The sequence below is a fragment of the Larimichthys crocea genome, chromosome XI (assembly GCF_000972845.2).
Source record: "Larimichthys crocea isolate SSNF chromosome XI, L_crocea_2.0, whole genome shotgun sequence".
NCBI classification, from domain to species: domain Eukaryota; kingdom Metazoa; phylum Chordata; class Actinopteri; family Sciaenidae; genus Larimichthys; species Larimichthys crocea.
In genome coordinates this window covers 24149859-24167171 of record NC_040021.1, presented here as the reverse complement: position 1 = coordinate 24167171, position 17313 = coordinate 24149859, and the positions used below count along the sequence as shown (strand labels likewise).

The 17313-nt window shown below is 39.8% G+C and overlaps 1 protein-coding gene across 1 annotated transcript; it reads left to right on the top strand.

The window, feature by feature from the left end:
* The first annotated feature begins 7155 nt into the window (after window positions 1-7155).
* LOC109142651 (trace amine-associated receptor 1-like) lies at window positions 7156-8064 on the top strand. Its single transcript, XM_027284329.1, has one exon. The coding sequence runs from the start codon at window positions 7156-7158 to the stop codon at window positions 8062-8064; it is 909 nt and encodes a 302-aa protein (XP_027140130.1).
* The last annotated feature ends 9249 nt before the right edge of the window (window positions 8065-17313 follow it).

Sequence of the window (17313 nt, the reverse complement as noted above, 5' to 3'; positions counted from 1 at the left end):
CTGCAATCAACCAACAAATGTATTGGCATGAGCACCTTCACCACACATACTATTTATTAGTGTTTCTGTGGCTGTTATAAGTTTTATAATGTCTGGTAACCTTCTTGTTATAATCTCATCATTTACTTCAAACAGCTCCACACTCCGACAAAACTAATCATTCTGTCTCTCGCTGTAGCTTGACCTGCTTGTTGGCCTTTTAGTTTTGCCTTTTAGCACCATCTGGCTGTAATTCATGTTGGGATCACCAAGATTTACTCTGTGAGGTACGAACCACCTTGATATCTCTCTGTGCACATCCTCTATTTGAACTTGTGCTTCCTTTGTTGACAGTATATTTGCTGGTGTCAGCTCTAAGGTACAGAGCTAAATAAATGTCCTTTTATTGTGATCATGATCCTGGTGAGCTGGATTTTTCCTACACTAAATGGAATTATCCAAGCAATCATTGGAGTACACGACGGGCCAGTCTAACAAAATGTGTGTTTTAATTCAAAAATATTAATTCAGGAAGTACCGGACTTGTCTTTTATTTTACCTTCCAGCTATCATCATGTTAATCACCTACTTAAAGATTTTAATGGTGGCACGAGACAGGCACCAGCATCCAAAACACGACCTGTCAGAGTAAAAGTCTGAATGTAAGATGGAGAGAAAAGCCCACAACAAACTTGGCTATTGTAATGGGAGTTTTTTCATCTTGTTGTGAGTCCTTTATTCTTTGTGGACCTTTAACCCTTTCACTAATTTTTAATTCCAGATGCTGTGATTGCTATATTTAGTGGCTTGGTGGTCACATTCAATGCTCAATCTATTGATCTATGCCTTCTTTTACAGCTCGGTTTCGATCAGCTTCAGAATGTTATTTCAGGGAACTATTTCTGGGTGATTTTATGTCAAGCTCTTTTGACTCTGCGCTGAAATGTTAATTCATCTGTACTTTGGTTCGAAATTACATCTTCCACTACATGCCTGCTTTACTATGATGACGTACCTGTATGTACAACTCAGTATACCAATAGCCCCGGCATAGCTGTCAACATTCATGTTTTAAATATGCACCCTTTATGCAATGGGTTGACTTTTGTGTTATGTGTGGATTAGGTGTCTAGATTGTGTTTCATAGTTATTTAATCTTGTAATTTAGGGTGATTTCAGACACAATCAGTGTTGATTATTCTATAATATTGGAGAGTGCACTCAAAGAAAAAAAAAATTAGCCAAAATGCATGACAGAAATTTCCATCCATTTGGAAATAAGGTTAAATATAAAAACAACTAAAAACCTAAGTGAACCAAGTAATAAGATTTATGTAAAAGTACTACATAACCTCAATGTGATTCCATCGCACAGTAATGTTAGTAGTAACCAGGTGTTATGCATTCAATATTAATAAAATCAATTTGTTGCCCAAACCCACAGCGAAAATGAACGCAGTCATTTTGAGTTTATTAGTACTATTGCATAAATCTTCTTTACTGCGTCATATTAAGTTTATTTTATTTATATGAAAACAATGCCATTCAAATGGATGGAATTCTATGTAATTGAAATGCATAAATGCCCGAAATATTTTTTGAGTGTAACCAGGTTTAATTATTTAATTTTAATAAAGTCAATTTGTTTGCCAACCCAACGTGACAATGAATGCAGTCATTTTGAGATCATTAGTTACTATTACATAACATTATTTGCCTCACATAAGTTTTAGTTTATTGATTTATATTAAACCTATGTAATTTAAATGGATGGAATTTCTGTCATGCATTTTGGCCAAAATCTTTTTTGAGTGAAGGACTTGTCAGTCCAGATGCAGAAAACAAAAAAAAGTAATTTTTTATATAAGAATGTTATTGCAAATGTTACCTCACTATTAATGATCTTTTATGCATGTAACCTAAATCTTTGTCAACAGCTCTGATGTATATTCTTGAGGACAAACATTCTCCGATCAATCAAAAATATGTATCTGGCATAAGCACCTTCACTACCACCACATATTTATTATGTGTTTGCTGTTGTTGTTTATCAGTTCTTATATGTTTGGAACCTTCTTGTAATATCTCCATCATTTACTTCAAACAGCTCCAAAACTACCTCTTGCTTAATTGAACATGTGTGTATCTATAAAGACATTTACCCATGCATCCTCTGAGATGACTGGTCTACTATTCCCTCTCCCAACATCTCTCAGATGTTGTGTCTTGGGAGACTTTGTCTGGTGAGTTATAAGTTCAAATGTTAAAAAAGTTTGCTCTAGTATAGTTCCTGACTTGCAAGTACCTTAAAAAAGTGATAGATGGTTGTAAATCAAATTTGCCTTTAGTTAGTCAACATGAGGTGAAAACATTGTCATTGTAAAAGGCTTTCACAGTAACCAGGCCTTTCCCTTTCCACTAGAGAAACAGGATCTGACTGAGAGGGATGAAATGCATATTGTGACAAATGGGGGCAAACTATAGAATGTTTTGTTAGATTAATGTTTCTTTTTAAATTTGGTCTCACCCTTTAATGAGTGTTCTACTATAAGTCCAATCCCTTTAAATGGTTCAGGACTTCTCTTTGGAGTAGTGCCAGGAGGGGGTACCAGTTGATGTCTCCTGTTCTAGGCCAGCATGATGGGGTAGGAGTCATTAGGTTCTACAGGGCAAGCTCGCTACCAATATACGTGCTCATGCATTAGCTATATAATAATGTTGGAATAGAGGGAGCACTAGTCTACCCATTTATTTTGACTTGCAAGTGGTGCTCTTACTTATGCGTTGTGGTTTATATCACCAAATGATAGTGCAATATTGAGTCACTGTTTTAAAAACCTTTTGACCGAAAATGGGTATATTTGAATATTGTACAGAAAATCTGGGAAGGTCACCATTTTTATAGCATTAATTCTGCAATCATTGAACATGGGGAGTGTTCGCCAGAGTTCAAAACATCTTAGTTTATCATCAGAGCTTGTTGTATAAATGTATATAAAGTGATTAGATTGTTTGGGCATTGCAGTTCCAGATATTAACTGGGTTGGTCACTTTTCCAGGTAGATTCCTGAGAAAGTTGGGGTCGTAAGTTCTCGCTCAGAGGCCATAAATTCAAATTTTGCCAGTTTATAGTATATCCTGACAGCTTTCCAACTAATTTATTTGGTCCAAAATAAACATTTTTTCACTCAGGAATTCTCTTTATGGCCGCGAAACCTGCTGTAATGTAATTCAGCGTTAAGTTCTTTTGCGCATTGCCAGTCTATTTTAGGAAGCAGGATTTTGCTGCAAAGCTTTGGGTTTATATAGATTTTCATAAAAGTCCCTGAAGCACTATTTATTTCACCAGGGTGTGTAACAGTAGAGCTCGCCTGACTTTTAATTTCATGGGCTCCTGCTAGCCTGCGCCCTCATAGCTGTCGTGAAGGCAGGAGGGCAAGGTTTATCCCCCACTAAAAATGTCTGTGCCTCACTAAGTATTGATTTGTTGAGAGACGAATACTGTGATATTCATGATTTAACTTAACTGTCTCCTTCTAAAGCTGAAGATGTAACCTTCATACTAGTTTTTCAAGGGGGCAAGCTGTGGGATCTATAACTGACACCTTTTTCTCCCGTGTTTTTTTGGGTTTTTTGTGCAGCTTCATAGGGCCAAAACACAACTTCTCATCACAACCTTAAAGGTTGAAGCTAAGTTCAGCGAGCACTTAGCTTTAGCCAACATTAGTTACGTGTTATTCCTTCAGCATTGAATCAATGCCATGTCTAACTGTAACAGAGGACTTGTCTACTTCCTTTAGCCACCCACAAATAGACCATCTTGTTGATAGTATTACCAGGCTCATTACGGACAACTCTGACTCTATTGCACCTCTGAAAAAGAAGATAATTAAACAAAGAGGCTAGCACCATGGTATAGCCAGCAGACTCGTAAATTAAAGCAAGAGGCACGTAAATCTGAACGCAATGGCATGCACTAAACTGGAAGAATCTCATCTAGTCTGGCAAGTAATCTCAAAACATACAGGAAGGCTCTCCGTAATGCCAGAGCAGCCTATTACTCTTCTTTAATTGAGGAGAATAAGACAACCACAGGTTCTCTTCAGCACTGTAGCCAGGCTAACCGAGAATCACAGCTCTACTGAACCATCTATTCCTTTAGGTCTAAGTAGCAATGACTTCATGAGCTTCTTTAATGATAGATTATAACTATTAGAGACAAAATCCATCACCTCTGTCCCTCAACAGGCATTGATCGCATTCTGATACAGCAAGTTTGGAAACAGCTGTAAAACCTGATATGTATTTGATACTGTTTTTCCCCATCGACCTTCATCAAATAACTTTAATCATTTCTGCAGCTAAGCCGTCATCCTGTTCTTAGACTCCATCCCAACCAGGTTGCTCAAGGATGTTTTACCTGTAGTTAGTAATTCGTTATTGGATATGATTAATCTGTCTTTATTTCAGGATATGTACCACAGTCCTTTAAGGTAGCTGTAATTAAACCTCTTCTTAAAAGCCCACTCTAGACCCAGAGGTCTTAGCCAACTACAGACCGATATCAAACCTTCCCTTTCTGTCTAAGATACTGAGAAAGCTGTAGCTAATCAGCTGTGTGACTTTCTCCATAACAATGTCTATTTGAGGATTTCCAGTCAGGATTTAGAGTGCATCATAGCACAGAGACCGCATTAGTCAAAGTTACAAATGACCTCCTAATGGCATCAACAGACTCATCTCTGTACTTGTCCTGTTAGATTTAGTGCTGCATTTGATACCATTGACCATCAAATTCTTTTACAGAGACTGGAACATCGAAATGGCATCAAAGGAACCACCCTAAGCTGGTTTAAATCGTACTTTTTAGATCGATCTCAGTTTGTTCACGTCAATGATGAATCCTCCTTGCAGACCAAAGTTTGTCATGGGTCCCACAAGGTTCTGTATTGGACCACTTCTATTCAGTTTATATATGCTTCCTTTAGGAACATTATTAGGAATCACTCTATTCAATTTTCTTGTTATGCTGACGACACCCAATTATTTATCGATCAAGCCTGATGCAAACCGATCAGTTAACTAAACTCCAAGCATGCCTTAAGGATATAAAAGTTGGATGACCTACAATTTTTTGATGTTAAATTCAGACAAAACTGAAGTCTTGTAATTGGACCCAAAACCTCAGAAACTCTCTTTCAGAGACTTAGTTACTTTAGATGGGATCACCCTGGCCTCCAGCTCCACTGTAAAGATCTTGGAGTTGTTTTTGATCAGGATTTGTCCTTTAACGTCCACATAAAACAAATTTCGAGGACTGCATTCTTCCACTTACGTAACATCGCTAAATCAGACGCATTGTCTCTCAGGCGGATGCAGAAAAAACTAGTCCACGCATTTGTTACGTCAAGGCTGGACTATTGTAACTCTTTGTTATCGCTGCTCTAATAAGTCTCTTAGGACTTTGCAGTTAATTCAGAATGCTGCTGCACGTGTTCTGACAGGAACCAAGATCAGAGATCACATCTCTCCCATTTTGGCTTCCTTGCATTGGCTACCTATTAAATCTAGAATAGAATTTAAAATTCTTCTCCTTACTTACAAAGCTCTTCATGGTCAGGCACCATCTTATCTAAAAGAGCTCATAATACCTTATTACCCCTCTAGAACACTGCGCTCTCCGGACGCTGGGTTCCTTGTGGTTCCTATAGTTTCCAAAAGTAGATTGGGAGCCAGATCTTCAGCTATCAGGCTCCTCTTCTGTGGAACAAACTACCTTCTGGGTTCGGGAGGCAGACACGACACACCTTTAAGAATAGACTAAGACTCCTTTTTGATTATGCCTATAGTTGGGCTGGTCAGGTCATCCCTTAGTTATGCTGCCATAGGATTACACTGCCGGGGGACCCACCGAGGGTTATGCCTAGCCAGGCACGGTATTGGTTGAGATGCACACACTCCCTACCGAAAACCTCTCCTCTCCTCTCTCTCTCTCTCCACTCTCACTCTCTCTCTTATATCTCTCTTCTATATATATCTCTCTATATTTCTCTATATCTCCCTCTCTCTATATATATACTCTATATCTCTATATCTCTCCATATCTCTCCATCTGTGGACATGTCTCATTATGCATGTACTAACCAAACTTCCCCGGAGTATTTCTGTGCTCTGTCGTCCAGCAGGTTCTCTGTGGATCGTGGCTGCTGCTGTGATCCTGCATGCACCCACTACATATATTATTACTGTCATTATTACTACCAATCTATTACTGTATCATTTTATCATTCATTATATTCATTGTCATTTATCAGTCATTGTTACAATATGTTTGTGTTGATTTGTCCTGTACACGTGACATCCATTGCACGTCTGTCCGTCCTGGGAGAGGGATCCCTCCTCTGTGGCTCTTCCTGAGGTTTCTTCCACATTTTTTCCCTGTTAAAAGGGTTTTTGTGGGCAAGTTTTTCCTCACTCGAATCGAGGGTCTAAGGACAGAGGGTGTCACTCCCTGTACAGATTGTAAAGCCCTCTGAGGCAAATGTACTTTGTGACTTTGGGCTATACAAATAAAATTGATTTGAAAATTGATTTGATTTGTGTTAGCTCACGCTCGCTATATTAGATGTTGTTGTGTTAGATCTCAATGCTTGGAGCTCCCTAACCTTGGAATAGTCCACGAGTGACCCGCCATCAGAGGGCCCCTGCTGGCTGGCCCAGTGCCAGTGTTCGGACAGGAGGCTCCTCCGGCACCGTGGGTCCGAACCCCTCAGGGCTGGGAGGGACAGCGCAAAGGGCGGATCTGCTCCCACGCTTCCTCCCTGTGCCCACAGCTCTGGTGATTAAGCTCCCTTGAAGCCACTCCCTTGAAGCCACTCCCTTGACCATGATATGCTAATGAGCCCAGAACAATAAGAGTAGAATATACAGCTCAGTGGCACAGAGACTGTGCAGGACTCCCATCAGTAAAGATGCACGGACCAAACAGGTATGATATGAAACATACAGAGCACTAAAATTAACTGATAAGCTCTCCCATGATATAAAGCATGTTATTGCAAATGTTACCTCACTATTAATGATCTTTTATGCATGGAACCTAACTTCTTTGTCAACAGCTCTGATGATGTTTTTGAGGACAAACATTTCTGCAATCAACCAACAAATGTATCTGGCATGAGCACCTTCACCACCACCACATATTTATTATGTGTTTCTGTTGGCTGTTTATCAGTTCTTATAATGTCTGGTAACCTTCTTGTAATAATCTCCATCATTTACTTCAAACAGCTCCACACTCCGACAAACTACCTCATTCTGTCTCTCGCTGTAGCTGACCTGCTTGTTGGCCTTTTAGTTTTGCCTTTTAGCACCATACTGGCTGTAAGTTCATGTTGGGATCACCAAGATTTACTCTGTGAGGTACGAACCACCTTTGATATCTCTCTGTGCACATCCTCTATTTTGAACTTGTGCTTCATTTCTGTTGACAGATATTATGCTGTGTGTCAGCCTCTAAGGTACAGAGCTAAAATAAATGTCCGTGTTATTGTGATCATGATCCTGGTGAGCTGGATTTTTCCTACACTAAATGGAATTATCCACGCAATCATTGGAGTACACGACGGCCAGTCTAACAGAAAATGTGTTTTAATTCAAAATATTAATTCAGGAAGTACAGGACTTGTTCTTTTATTTTACCTTCCAGCTATCATCATGTTAATCACCTACTTAAAGATTTTAATGGTGGCACAGAGACAGGCACGCAGCATCCAAAACACGACCTGTCAGAGTAAAAAGTCTGAAAGTAAGATGGAGAGAAAAGCCACCAAAACTTTGGCTATTGTAATGGGAGTTTTTCTCATCTGTTGGAGTCCTTTCATTCTTTGTAGGACCTTTAACCCTTTCACTAATTTTATAATTCCAGATGCTGTGATTGCTATATTTAAGTGGCTTGGGTGGTCAAATTCAATGCTCAATCCATTGATCTATGCCTTCTTTTACAGCTGGTTTCGATCAGCTTTCAGAATGATTATTTCAGGGAAACTATTTCTGGGTGATTTTACTAAGTCAAAGCTCTTTTGACTCTGCGCTGAAATGTAAATTCATCTGTACTTTGGTTCAGAAATTACATCTTCCACTACATGCCTGCTTTACTATGCATGTACGTACCTGTATGTACAACTCAGTATACCAATAGCACCGGCATAGCTGTCAACATTCATGTTTTAAAATATGCACCCTTTTAATGCAATGGGTTGACTTTTGTGTTATGTGTGGATTATGTGTCTAGATTGTGTTTCATAGTTAATCTTGTAATTTAGGTGATTTCAGACACAATCAGTGTATGATTATTCTATAATATGGGAGAGTGCACTCAAAGAAAAAAAATATTAGCCAAAATGCATGACAGAAATTTCCATCCATTTGAATTACATAGGTTAAATATAAAATCAACTAATAAACCTAATGTGAACCAAGTAATAAGATTTATGTAAAAGTACTAATAACCTCAATGTGATTCCACTGCACAGTAATGTAGTAGTAACCAGGTTTATGCATTCAATATTAATAAAATCAATTTGTTTGCCCAAACCCAACAGCGAAAATGAACGCAGTCATTTTGAGTTTATTAGTACTATTGCATAAATCTTATTACTTGCGTCATATTAAGTTTATTTTATTTATATGAAAACAATGCCATTCAAATGGCTGGAATTTTCTATGTAATTGAAATGCATAAATGCCCGAAATATTTTTTTGAGTGTAACCAGGTTTATTTATTAAATTTTAATAAAGTCAATTTGTTTGCCCAAACCCAACAGTGAAAATGAATGCAGTCATTTTGAGATCATTAGTACTATTACATAAACATTATTTGCCTCACATTAAGTTTTAAGTTTATTCATTTATATTAAACCTATGTAATTTAAATGGATGGAAATTTCTGTCATGCATTTTGGCCAAAATCTTTTTTTGAGTGAAGGACTTGTCAGTCCAGATGCAGAAAACAAAAAAAGTAATTTTCTTGATATAAGACATGTTATTGCAAATGTTACCTCACTATTAATGATCTTTTATGCATGTAACCTAAATTCTTTGTCAACAGCTCTGATGATATTCTTGAGGACAAACATTTCTCCGATCAATCAAAATATGTATCTGGCATAAGCACCTTCACTACCACCACATATTTATTATATGTTGCTGTTGGTTGTTTATCAGTTCTTATAATGTTTGGAAACCTTCTTGTAATAATCTCCATCATTTACTTCAAACAGCTCCACAAACTACCTCTTGACTTAATTGAACATGTGTGTATACTATAAAGACATTTACACCATGCATCCTCTGAGATGACGGTTCCTATTTCCCTCTCCCAACACTCTCTCAGATGTTGTGTACTTGGAGACTTTGTCTGGTGAGTTATAAGTTTCAAATGTTAAAATGTTTGCTCTAGTATAGTTCCTGACTTGCAAGTACCTAAAAAAGTGAGATGGTTGTAAATCAAATTTGCCTTTAAGTTAGTCAAATGAGGTGAAAACATTGTCATTGTAAAAGGCTTTCACAGTAACCAGGCCTTTCCCTTTCCAGCTAGAGAAAACAGGATCTGACTGAGAGGGATGAAATGCATGATTGTGACAAATGGGGGCAAACATAGAAGTGTTTGTTAGATTAAATGTTTCTTTTTAAATTTGGTATCACACCTTTAATGAGTGTTCTACTATAAGTCCAATCCCTTTAAATGGTTCAGGACTTCTCTTTGGAGTAGTGCCAGGAGGGAGGTACCAGTGATGTCTACCTGTTCTATGGCCAGCCATGATGGGGTAGGAGTCATTAGGTTCTACAGGGCAAGCTCGCTACCAATATACGTGCTCATGCATTAGCTATAATAATAATGTTGGAATAGAGGGAGCACTAGTCTACCCATTTATTTTGACTTGCAAAGGTGCTTCTTACTTATGCGTTGTGGTTTATATCACCAAATGATAGAGTCCAATATTGAGTCCAATGTTTTAAAAAACCTTTTTGACCGAAAAATGGGTATATTCTGAAATATGTACAGAAATCTGGGTAAGGTCACCATTTTTATAGCATTAATTCTGCCAATCATTGACATGGGGAGTGTTCGCCAGAGTTCAATATAACTCTTAAGTTTATCAATCAGAGCTTTGTAGTTCAATGTATAAAGCTGATTAGATTGTTTGGGCATTGCAGTTCCAAGATATTTAACATGGGTGGTCACTTTTACCGGTAGATTCCTGAGAAAGTTGGGGCGTAAGTCTCGCTCAGAGGCATAAATTCACATTTTTGCCAGTTTATAGTATATCCTGACAGCTTTCCAAAATATTTAATTTGGTCCAAATTAAACATTTTTCACTCAGGAATTCCTTTATGGCCGTGACAACCTGCTGTAATGTAAATTCAGCGTTAAGTTCATTTTGCGCATTGCAGTCTATTTTAGGAAGCAGGATTTTGCTGCAAAGCTTTGGGATTTATATAGATTTTCATAAAAGTCCCTGAAGCACTTATTTATTTCACCAGGGTGTGTAACAGTAGAGCTCGCCTGACTTTTAATTTCATGGATAGCCCTGCTAGCCTGCGCCCCTCATAGCTGTCGTGAAGGCAGAGGGCAAGGTTTATCCCCCAACTAAAATTGTCTGTGCCTCACTAAAGTATTGATTTGTTGAGAGAGAATACTGTGATATTCATGATTTAACTTAACAGTCTCCTTCAATAAAGATGAAGATGTAACCTTTCAATACTGTTTTTCAAGGAGGGCAAGCTGTGGATCTATAACTGAAAACCTTTGTCTCCCGTGTTTTTTTGGGGTTTTTTGTGCAGCTTCATAGGGCAAAACAAAACTTCTCATCACAACCTTAAAGGTTGTTTTTGTTCTACCCAAAGTCCATACCTATAGAAACCGGGTTGTGGTCTGAAATTAAGATGTTGTGATATTTAGATGACTTAGTCATTTCTATTCGCTTAGAATCAATAAAAAAAAACTAGTCATTCCTTGTGTATGTATTGTGAACTTGTGAGAAGAAAGAATATTCTTTCTCTGTGGGATTGTGAATCCTCCAGATATCAACCAGGTTAAGTAACTTCATCAGATTATTTAACGCAATTGAAATGACCACCTGCAATCAAGTTGGTTGTTGCTAGGTCAGGTATTAGACAGAAAACACCTCGGGACAAAAGCAAGATTGTCAAATTTTGGTGCATAGAAATTAAGGAGGATAACGTGAACAGTCAAAATAGTACGAGTCATCATTTATAAAATGACCATTTGAATCCATTTTAGATGAGATATGTTGAAGGGAATGTTTCTTTTAATTAAAATTGCTACACCACGTGCTTTGGCGGAAAAAGTTGACTGGAAGATTTGTCCTATCCAGCTACACCTCAGTTTTAAGGCTTCCATGTGTTCAAGATGGCATTGTATACAAACAAAATATGACGAGTACAGCATGAACCAAACTGAAAGAAAATACCCCCCAAACTCCCTGGTTTGCCTTCCCTAAAGAAAAGGCCTAATGTAAACCCCACATAGCAGCAGAGCTGGTGAGAAAGCAACCTACACATGCAGTAAAGAAGCACAAAAGCAAAAAACAAACTAACCTTATTGACACATCTCGTCAAGCCTTTTAAGGTTATGTGTTTTGTTTTCTGTTTTATTGTGAAACTTACCCTTCCTCTCGTTTCAGACCACCTCACTTCCTGCCCCTGTGTTTTTCCCTCCAGTTTTGATTGTCTGCCCCGCCCTCATTAGATTCACCTGTGTCTTGTTACCACTCCCCTCTCTTGTGTATTTAGTCTGTGTTTCTCCCCCTCTCTGTGCCAGTTCGTTTTGTACCCCAGTGCCTTACATCCCAGCCTTGTGAGTTTTTCTAATGATCGGATTTTCCTGTTTTTTTCGGGTTTTGCCTGCCGGACTGGCCTCTGCCTTTGCCTAGCCCTTTTTGGATTTGTTTGCCTGATCTGACTGATTACCGTGTACCGAACCTTCCTTCTGACCAGTAAACGGATTACGTTTCAACTCCGAACTGTTTTCGAGTCGTGCTTCTGAGTCCTACCTTTTGGGAAATACCAGTCATAACACTTATCCCCTGTCTCCGCCCCTCACCACCCTCCTGTAAGTGATTTTTAAGTTTCCAAAAGAATTAGGAATAAGAAACGTGAAGTCTTTTTTTTTTTTTTTTTCCTCAAGAGCAAATAATGTCTTTGTAACTTTTGAGCCAATCAAAAACAATCCTATGTAACTAACAGGACGTTACGCAGACAACGTTAAGGCATCATAACTGAACATAAACTCTGAGTTCTATAATTATTGCAAAAATATGAAAACATGCCGGCTTTTGCTTCACCGTTCATTTGGTCCATTTGTCCATAATGAAAAAGAATATATACCCACACCGGTGCAGGCAAGCCTGTGTGACTCATACCATATCCCGTCACGTTGGTGGTACCTGGATCATTCGGTGCCTTCAGCTGCTGTATGTCAGCATAGGTGGCTGCATCTTTCAATGCAATTTCCAGCATGAGTAAAAATCAGACACGCAGGTGATAGAAACCCATGCCGGATGCCGGGCTCCTTAAGCTTCAGTCAAACTGCATTAAATTCCTTGCGGTCCTTCATCACCTCTGCTGTAAGATGCTGATGCGCTGCTATTAGAGTTGTCACGATACCAAAATGAGTAACCACGACACTATGCCAGACAAAGTATCACGGTTCCGGCTATTATCGCGATACTGCAGCCTTTTTTATTATTTTTATAAACTGCAATATATTTGTACAAGTTATAAATACTTATTAATTATTCATAATGTTGTTTGGTGCATGATAAACATAATACTGCTGAAGTAAGAATTAGACTGAAACAAGTTTGAAACAATGTGTTTTTTTGTTTTTTTTAACAAATTAGTGGTGCCACTGACAACGATGCTGTGGCAGACTCGCCGCTCGTGCCCGCTGTTTCTGCCATGGTGAGCGTGTTGTCTCGTATTTGTGACTGTAAGCCATGTGCGGGTCTGAGCGACACAGAACTTTAGCTTGATGTTTGTTTTGAAGCGAGTTTCTATCGAAGCAGAGCTGTCTTCATGGAGGTAATTCTTGCCGGCAGAAACACACGAACAGCCAATCAGCTAACAGACGGGCAGACCCAGCGTGGGGGGGGGGGGGAGTCCCTCCCACAACGAAAGCTTATTGGTGTATTTTGCTGACCAAACCAATCGGCGCGCTCTCTCTCGCAACCAGTCGCCCTGAACACGAGAACACGCTGAACAGAGTTTTCGCTTGAATGCATGCACGGGTGCTTCATGTAGCTCATTGTATCTCAGTCTCACGCGCTCACCCCCCTCCCCTCCTCTCGCCTATGCCTGCGCAATGTAACTGAAAGTAATCCGAGCATGATGCGCGAGGTACTATCTTTTCTTTATGCTCGCACTCGCGTTTTTTTTAATCTCTCTCGCGTAATCCAAAATCCGGGATGTTTTACCTAGCTCGCGGGCATCAGGGAGCCACTGTTAATATCAGGGAGACTCCCGGAACTTCCGGGAGACTTGGGATGTCTGCGCTATGTAGCGGCAATTTCTGTGCCATTCTTCTAGGTTTATAATGCAGGAGGTCTTGGAGGTGACAGTATTTTTAACCCCAGTGAGAGTTGTCTCCAAGTTGTCCAACTTCATGTTCTCCATCCAACTAATGGCCACCAGACCGGGCGACGGGGAGGCGTCCTCCTCTGGTGCATCTCTTTGAGCATGCTGGTCGAGCCAGGTGACCTAGTGTTAGCAGGCTTGGTCAGCAGATTGTCTTTGATCTCTGAAGGAGACTTGAGGGTTTTCTGAGTCGTTTTTTTTGGCTTGACCATTCTTTGAGGCTTTATAAACAAATTATAAGTCAAAAAGTGCAAAAAAGGAGTGTTAAATGGTTAAATTGGAGTGGAGAAGCTGATGAAAAACACAACCTACTACATCGTCAGGAAAAACACTTCAAGGTGATTATAGTAATTCTAAGCTTAAAAAAAAAAAAAAGAGGTGAAGAAGCGTGCGCAGGCAGGTTGGAACGGGTAGAGAAAAGTGTCAGGTGTGATTTTCCTGTTGAGGCTGCTGTCGACGACGTGCTTTGCGGTAACGTATTGTGTCACTTCCGGTTATCGGTGTTGTTGCCACGGTGCTCTCTGCTCACCTGAACAGATTTTCGTGTATTTCTCACATCAGCGACTATCTACTTATCTCTGCACTATCCTTTGACTTGTTCTGTCTGTGCACGAACAGGTCTCTTAACTCTAGTAACCACTATCTGATAGTTTCACCAGTTTCAAGTTAGCCACACTAACTAGCCTAGCTATAGCAATGGCGTCTCTCTCCTCTCCTGCTCTCTTCTGCCCTGTGTGCCACATGTTCAGTTACTCCTCGTCCTCCTTTAGTGATAACGGTACTTGTAATAAGTGTAGTTTATTTGTAGCTTTGGAGGCGAGGGTCAGTCGGTTAGAGGCACGGTATCGCACCACCGAACAGTCAGTAGCTCAGATAAGTTAGCCAGTCCCCTGTAGCCAGTGCGGTACCGCCGCAGGTAGCTTCAGCTAGCCGTCCCCCGGTAGTTCCCGAGCAGCTGGGAGGCTGGGTGACTGTTCGAAGGAGGCATAGCCCCAAACTGAAGCCCACGGTACACCACCAACCGCTCCACGTTTCAAACAGATTTTCCCCGCTCAGCGACACACCCGCTGAGAGGCCAACTCTGGTCATTGGCAGCTCCATAGTCCGAAACGTGAAGTTAGCGACACCGGGGGCCATAGTTAAATGCATCCCGGGGGCCAGAGCGGGCGACATCGAGTCTTTTTTGAAACTGCTGGCTAAAGATAAGCGTAAATACAGTAAGATTGTTATTCACGTCGGCGGTAATGACACCTGGTTACGCCAATCGGAGGTCACTAAAATTAATGTTTCATCGGTGTGTGAATACGCCAAAACGATGTCGGACTCCGTAGTTTTCTCTGGTCCCCTCCCCAATGTGACCAGTGATGACATGTTTAGCCGCATGTCGTCATTTCACCGCTGGCTGTCGAGGTGGTGTCCAGCAAACGATGTGGGCTTCATAGACAATTGGACACCTTTCTGGGGAAAACCTGGTCTGATTGGGAGAGACGGCATCCATCCCACTTTGGATGGAGCAGCTCTCATATCTAGAAATATGGCCAAGTTTATTAGCTGACCAAAATCATGTCGACAACCCAGAGTTGAGACCAGGAAGCAGAGCTGCAGTCTTACACGCTTCTCTGCGCCTCCATTAGAGCAGTTGCCCACCCAGTCCTTTAGTATAGAGACTGTGTCTGTCCCCCGTCCACCTACATTATTTAAAGATAAAACAAACAGAAGAGGAGTTCATCATAAAAACTTAATACAAATTAAATCAACATCTCCAACAGTCCAAAATAAGAGAATTAAATGTGGACTATTGAATATCAGGTCTTTGTCATCTAAAGCTGTCTTAGTCAATGAATTAATATCTGACTATGATATTGATTTGTTTTGCCTCACTGAAACCTGGCTGCAGGAGGATGAATATGTTAGCTTAAATGAATCCACTCCTCCGAGTCATTATAATACTCATGTTCCTCGAAGTACTGGTCGAGGTGGTGGAGTTGGAGCCATATTTGACTCAAGTCTATTAATAAATCCCAAACCTAAACTAAATTATAATTCATTTGAAAGTCTTGTCCTTAGCCTCACTCACCCAACCTGGAAAACTTTACAGCCAATTTTATTTGTTACAGTATATCGAGCTCCAGGTCCTTATTCTGAATTTTTATCTGAATTTGCAGAATTTGCATCAGGCTTGATCCTTAAAACAGATAAAGTAATTATTGTAGGTGATTTTAACATTCATGTGGACAACCACAATGATAGTCTTAGTACTGCGTTTATCTCTCTATTAGACTCAATTGGCTTTTGTCAAAGTGTAAATAAACCGACTCATTGTCTGAACCACACTCTTGATCTTGTTCTTTCATATGGCATTGAAATTGATAATATAATAGTCTTCCCACAGAATCCTCTTCTGTCTGACCATTTTTTAATAACCTTTGAGTTCATACTACCGGACTATAAGCCTTTGTGTAGAAGCTTCTACAGCAGATGTTTATCTGATAGTGCTGTAGCCAAATTTAAGGAAGTGATTCCTTCAGCATTGAATCAAATGCCATGTCTAACTGTAACAGAGGACTTGTCTACTTCCTTTAGCCACCCACAAATAGACCATCTTGTTGATAGTATTACAGGCTCATTACGGACAACTCTAGACTCTATTGCACCTCTGAAAAAGAAGACAATTAAACAAAGAAGGCTAGCACCATGGTATAGCCAGCAGACTCTGAACGCAAATGGCGTGCCACTAAACTGGAAGAATCTCATCTAGTCTGGCAAGATAATCTCAAAACATACAGGAAGGTTCCCGGTAATGCCAGAGCAGCCTACTACTCTTCATTAATAGAGGAGAACAAGAACAACCCCAGATTTCTCTTCAGCACTGTAGCCAGGCTAACAGAGAATCACAGCTCTACTGAACCATCTATTCCTTTAGGTCTAAGTAGCAATGACTTCATGAGCTTCTTTAATGATAAGATTATAACTATTAGAGACAAAATTAATCACCTCTTGCCCTCAACAGGCATTGATCTGCATTCTGATACAGCAAGTTTGGAAACAGCTGTAAAACCTGATATGTATTGATACTGTTTTTCTCCCATCGACCTTCATCAAATAACTTTAATCATTTCTGCAGCTAAGCCGTCAACCTGTCTCATAGACCCCATCCCAACCAGACTGCTCAAGGATGTTTTACCTCTAGTTAGTCATTCTTATTTGGGTACGATTATTCTGTCTTTATTATCAGGATATGTACCACAGTCCTTTAAGGTAGCTGTAATTAAACCTCTTCTTAAAAAGCCCACTCTAGACCCAGAGGTCTTAGCCAACTACAGACCGATATTAAACCTTCCCTTTCTGTCTGTGTGACTTTCTCCATGACAATAGTCTATTTGAGGATTTTCAGTCAGGATTTAGAGTGCATCATAGCACAGAGACCGCATTAGTCAAAGTTACAAATAACCTCCTAATGGCATCAGACAAAGGACTCATCTCTGTACTTTTCCTGTTAGATCTTAGTGCTGCATTTGACACCACTGACCATCAAATTCTTTTACAGAGACTAGAACATCAAATTGGCATCAAAGGAACCACCCTAAGCTGGTTTAAATCGTATTTCTTAGATCGATCTCAGTTTGTTCACGTCAATGATGAATCCTCCATGCATACCAAAGTTTGTCATGGAGT

Excerpts from the sequence above, each read along its gene's own strand:
- LOC109142651 (XM_027284329.1), top strand. The coding sequence starts at position 7,156 with ATGAGCACCTTCACCACCACCACATATTTATTATGTGTTTCTGTTGGC.